The sequence below is a fragment of the Cyprinodon variegatus genome, unplaced genomic scaffold, assembly GCF_000732505.1.
Source record: "Cyprinodon variegatus isolate N-32 unplaced genomic scaffold, C_variegatus-1.0 Scaffold140, whole genome shotgun sequence".
NCBI classification, from domain to species: Eukaryota; Metazoa; Chordata; class Actinopteri; order Cyprinodontiformes; family Cyprinodontidae; genus Cyprinodon; species Cyprinodon variegatus.
In genome coordinates, this window is record NW_015150593.1 from 756,642 (window position 1) to 762,471 (window position 5,830).

The window sequence follows — 5,830 nt, forward strand, 5'->3', positions numbered from 1 at the left end:
TGCCCACTCCAACACCGACCAATGGCTGCGCACCACGCACAACATCGGACCAATCACAGCCTAGCATATGGCACAGCTCGTCCAATCACAGACTTCAACATAAGTCGATGACCGAAAATCGTGGCTAGTCACCATTGGCCAGCAGAGAATATTCAGCACATGCATCCTTTCCTAACAGTAAGAATGTATTATGGATGGAAATCTAAATTGGTTAAAGATTGATTTTTGGTGTAAAATGTCATAGTGACAAAACGGGACTTGGTGACACAAAAAACGACGACCTTTTTATTTTTTATTTATACCCCAGTTACCATAACTGCTCTGTCCCAGACAAAATAAAACAATGCAATTAGATGACAGCAACTTAACGTGCAAATTTGAAAGATATATAAATATACTGGGACCTGCATGAGAATCTAGCAGGAGTGTCTTTTATTTCTGTAGGGTTTGTGAGGCTAAAGCGATTGACTCTACCCAGGACAATATTCAATCAGGTTTAAGTTTATAAGCGTTACCTATAAATGTCCACCAGATGGCGGTATTCAGTAAGTAGTAAGCAGCATTCTGTTTTTAAATGAGTATTTTCAAGATAAATAATCAGCTGCTCCAGATGTGTGTGGCTATTTATATATATTTTAAATTCAGTTTCTGTTCAGTTTATTTATATAGCTCCCATTCACATGTCATCTCATGGCACTTTACAGTTCATCCAGATCAAACAGTCAAATTGATTCAGAGTTTTCTATCTAAAGAAAACAAGTTGATTGCATCGACTTATTGACTCGAAGGCAATCCCTCACTCTAAGCATGCTTGTAGCGACAGTGGAGAGGAAAAACTCCTCATTAACATGAAGAAACCTCCAGCAGAACCAGGCTCAGTGTGAGCGGCCATCTGACAAAGTCCGACGAGTTCACATATATCTGTGCATCAGCTGTGTAAGCTAATTCGTTGCCTGCATGTGTAAGACAGCAGATTTATTTGTGTGTGTCCCCCAAAATTGGAATAGTTAAGAGTATCTAAATAAATAATAAGTCTTTTTTGTAACATATAAGTTTGATTTACTGGAATACAGTTTTCCCTTAACACGTACACTGTTTTGAAGCCACTGTCCATAACAACATTCTAGTCTAAGTTATTTTGAAATGGCTTGACTACCACATTCAATATTTTCCTGTTTTCAGTATTGCATAGGAGAGTAACTTTTTCCAGCAATATATGAAAGGAATACAGCAGGGTTCAAATGATTTTGGACAATATGGACCAACCCTGGTTTGATTTCAGGCGGTAGAGTTGGATATGTGGATCCGCTCTAATACATCTTTTTTTTTTTAAAGTAAATAAAGTGACCCATGTCTAATGTTAAGCTCCCTGATGGGAGGTGGGAAACCTGAATTTCTAAACAAAGTAATATTCTGGTGAAGATTGATCATTTTTTTCCCCATGGATCCATTTCCATAACTGCAGCTGGTGCCTAAGCCTAGTGATATAAAAAGAAGAGGTTGGGTATACCATAAATAGATGGCTAAACCTGCACAGGTAAAAACCCAAATTTACACATGTACACCTAAAGGGTCACTTGGCCTTTTCCCTGGTGTGAACATCAGAAGGAGGCCTGGGTACTGAAGAGAGGCAATATATTGCACAAGAAGAGCATTAAGACCGTCTCCTCATATTAAGGAGATAGTTGACTAGAATCTTGGTCTTGGGTTTTTTGATAAAGAAGATACAACCCTGTGTAAATGTGCAATTATGTTCACAATTAGTAATTTTAGGAGCGTGCATTGAGATTAAACTAAGCTAAGTCATCCTTAGTTCAACATAGACAATGTATGTCTTTTTTAAATACTTTTCTAACAATGTCTTAATTTGTTACAAAAAGGAAACTTATTTCTTCATAAGTTTTATTTCTGTGTTGAATATAATTTTGAAGAAGACTTATTAGTAATTTAGTATACACATTCTTCTTGATGATGATGTCTTTATCCTTGCTGTATTGCAGATGGCTGATCCTCCTATAAGTAAGTCCTGCTTGAGGTTTCTTCCTGTTAGGTGATTCTCCTCTAATGCCACATGGTTCCTTAGGAGGAGGGACTGCTGTAGTTGAAAGTCAAGTCCTTGCTATCACTTCAGATTTTATTTTTATTTTTTTTTAACCAATGGGTATTCTATGACTAACTGACTTTGATTGCACTGTGGTATCATTAGATTTGTATGGGATAACATGATTTAATTGATTTTGGAATAATTTTCGACCTGTAACCTGACACAAATCGGTAAATTTTTTATCTTAATCTTTTATAATTTTCAGCTCTCTGAGATATGAAACCCTTTACTGACCTTCCTCTCTGCCATTTCAGAAAGTGTTTAAAATAGCAAAGCAAATCTAAACAAAGATAGTAACACATTTATTTCAAATTGTCATCAATTTAAATTAACAAAAAACATACGAGATTGCATGATTTAAACATCATGAAAACAAAAGGCCTTGAAATATCGTTTCTGTGTTGCCTAACTTTTGAGATGGCATTTGTTGTGAAAAGGTGTTGTATAGGCTAAATTAACTGTATTGAATTTAATTAAGTTTTATATATTCAGTAGTTATTATTATTATTATTATTATTATTATTATTATTATTATTATTATTATTATTATTATTATTATTATTATTATTATTATTATTATCTATTAGTTTTAAACACGGACAAAATTAAAAATTGGTGCAATGTTTTCATTAAACACATTTTTCTCTAGGTCTACCAGATTTGGCCGAATGCCAGACGCATCGGCCTCTCATTGGCTGTGGTTTGTAGAAACGCGGAAGTGACGTCAGAACAGCTATACAGGGACAGTTTGGTGTTTCCAGAGAAGGCTGCCTGTCCCGCGTGCGGCCGACTGGTAGTCCACAGCGACCTCCGTACCTCTGGTCCCGCAGAGAACGTCACAATGACGCCCCTGTCGCGGTCCCTCTCGCCGCTGGTCAAACGGACGGAGTGTCTGTGGAGGCTGGGGGTCTTCCGTAGCTTTCTACAGGGGCAGCCCGACCGCCGGTCCATACCTGGTTGTTGGAAGCGGAGTTTCAGGGCAGTGTCCTGCGGAGGAGCCGGTATCCAGCCGCTGCTGAAGCCGCCCGAAGCCAAGCAGAGCACCGCATCTCTGAGCAGCAGCAGCTCCTCAGAGGGTCCGGAGGATACAGACAAGCTGTGGTCTGTGTACAAAGAGACGAAAAGACAGACAGAGGGTATGTTTTTCTCACTAATACGTTCATTTAAAAAGATTATAGCTCAATAATGCTGCTGACTGATTCATTTACAGCTTTGCTTTAAAAACACCTATAATACTAAACATGTTATAGACCAGTAACTAAAATAAAGCTGTTTTACTAAGACAAATTCTCAATTATTTCAAGCAAAAGTTTAGCTTTCTGTTCATTTTAACAATATTTTTTAAATTCTGTATGTTTGCTATAAAGATACATTTTAAATTAATCAAAGGTCTAATTAAAATCAGCAAATTTAAATTTAAGTTATTTGCTCATTAATCTGCATTACACTACAGATCACAATGTTCCTATATAGGAATGTACCGTATATATATTTACCATAATACCACTGAGCTTGCTACTAATATTGCTGAGCACTGCTTGTCAGCTGGCTTAAAGAATGCCACTACACTCTCTCCTCAGTTCCTAGAAGATCCAATCCAATCCACTTTATTTATATAGCACAATTTAAATAAACACAAGGTTTCCAAGGTGCTGCACAAAAAAGATTAAATTACTAAAATAAATAAAAGTAAATAAAACAAAATAAAAGCACTGCCTGCACAGGATAAAAAATATGCATGTGTATACATAAAATCAACATGTGTATACATAAAATCAACACTCTACATGGTGTCAAAAGCCAAAGAAAAGAGGTGGGTTTTAAGAAGACGCATTTAGTTGTTTGGAGGATAAACTATTTTTAAATCAGTAATGTTTGTTAAGGGGTCGACTACAGGCCCACTGCACGAGCAGATAGCCCTACTAACTCACACGTTAATATAATTTCCAGAACAGCAAATAGTAAGATATTGTGCGCAATTATAAAATGTGCTTAAACATTTCTGCAGAAATTCTGAAATGTTAATTTTCTTTGTTTGTTTGAGTGTATTTAAAGACAAAACAAAAAATATACTTTATAGTCAATGTTAATGTACATGTAATAACAATGAGGGGGATTGGCTGCCTAGTGATAAGGGCAAAGAGCTTGGAATCCAGAGGTTCTGAGTTGGAGCCCCACTCCTACGGACTTTCACCTGGTCCCTGAGCAAGACCCTTAACCCCACTCTGCCCCCCAAGGGTGTGGGTTAAATGCAGAGTTAATTTCATTGCTCTGTACTTGTGATAGTCTAATGACAATAAAAGCTGGAAAGAAAAGAATGAACCAAAATATATTTTGTTTTTTTTAGCCGTTTTTTTTTCCCTTTCTGTTTTCTTTCAATCTTAACTCCATTTATTTTACAGGTGTAGCCACTTAGAATCCTTAAAATAACATATTTGTTTAGGTGAAAAAAGTCTTTTGAGCTCTTGAGAGCCAGATAGATGTCTGTGAATAACACGATTCGACACAAGTCTTGAATTTGACACTTGTACTGTAGCTCATGTCAGATTATTTTTCTTTAAATGATTGTATTCAAACTCTGATGCTGTGCCATTTTTCTTCAAGGTTAACATGCTGTAGAATCTCACAATGGCCCATTTCTGCTCAGAGACTCCAGAGGCAGCAATTATGTCTATCAGAAATATTTTCAGTAAGAAGAATAAGTTAAAAACTAAAACGTCTTAAAAAGAAAAACAACGTCTCATATTAAGTTTTAAATCACAGTTTTTAAAAGCTGTTATATTGAAATAGGAAATAATAGCATTTGCTCTGTGTAGGTCCTCATAAAAAACAAACAGTGCTTGTTTTAAATTCAAATTATCCAGAAACACTGCTAAGGTATGCGCCTCAATTATTTTTTCCCCCCACTGTAATCTTGTAATGCAGCAGGTGCATAAAGCTTCTCTATGTGGCATAATGTAAATATAGTAAATTGTTAACCTTAAAAAAAACTTGGGCGGTCAGGGCTGTATGTTATTTGGAATGGGAATAAATGAAATGAAATTAAACCCTTTGGTGTATTACATTTTCTCTTAGTTATATCCACCAGCTCGGTCGATCCGGACACCATTTTTGCAAACAATGAGATGAGCCTGCGAGACATCGAGATCTACGGTTTCGACTATGACTACACCCTGGCGTTCTACTCCAGCCACCTGCACACGCTCATCTTCAACATAGCGCGAGACATCCTCATCAACAACCACCGGGTGAGGTGCCTGTTTTAAAAGCATCACTGAATAACGTTTGAGCTCTAGGAAACCAAATTTTAAAGAAAACGCACTATGTATTGTTAGAAGTAAGGTTTTTTTTTGTCATTGCAATACTTGAATAACAGTATTACGGTACCCATTGATTTAAGATGATGTGCAGCTTTAGTTTATAATAGACATCTGCCACTCATAATTAATCAGATTTTTTATATGACCTAAACTTTTGTTTGTAGTATCCAGAGGGTTTGCGGAAGTATGAATATATTCCAGATTTTGCTGTAAGAGGGCTTCACTATGATGTCCAGAAGGTAAGAGAAACATCTCCTCTACCCAGCTGTCTAACTGCTGCTGCCATATATAGAAAACTTTGTATCAATTTGACTGTATGATCTGGTTGAACTTTAAAGTGCCTTGAGATGACATGTGTCGTGAATTTGGCGCTATATACTGGGTTCCCGCGGGTCCATAAAAAGTC

General features: G+C 36.7%; 1 protein-coding gene across 1 annotated transcript in view; it reads left to right on the forward strand.

Moving 5' to 3' along the window:
- Positions 1 to 2,841: 2,841 nt before the first annotated feature.
- The window catches only part of nt5dc3 (5'-nucleotidase domain containing 3), a 34,423-nt gene continuing 31,434 nt past the window's right edge, over positions 2,842 to 5,830 (forward strand). The window contains exons 1-3 of the mRNA XM_015376720.1: positions 2,842 to 3,240; positions 5,180 to 5,352; positions 5,589 to 5,663. Coding sequence (XP_015232206.1) covers positions 2,946 to 3,240; positions 5,180 to 5,352; positions 5,589 to 5,663 — 543 coding nt within the window. The 5' untranslated portion in view covers positions 2,842 to 2,945. The remainder of the gene's footprint in view (positions 3,241 to 5,179; positions 5,353 to 5,588; positions 5,664 to 5,830) is intronic.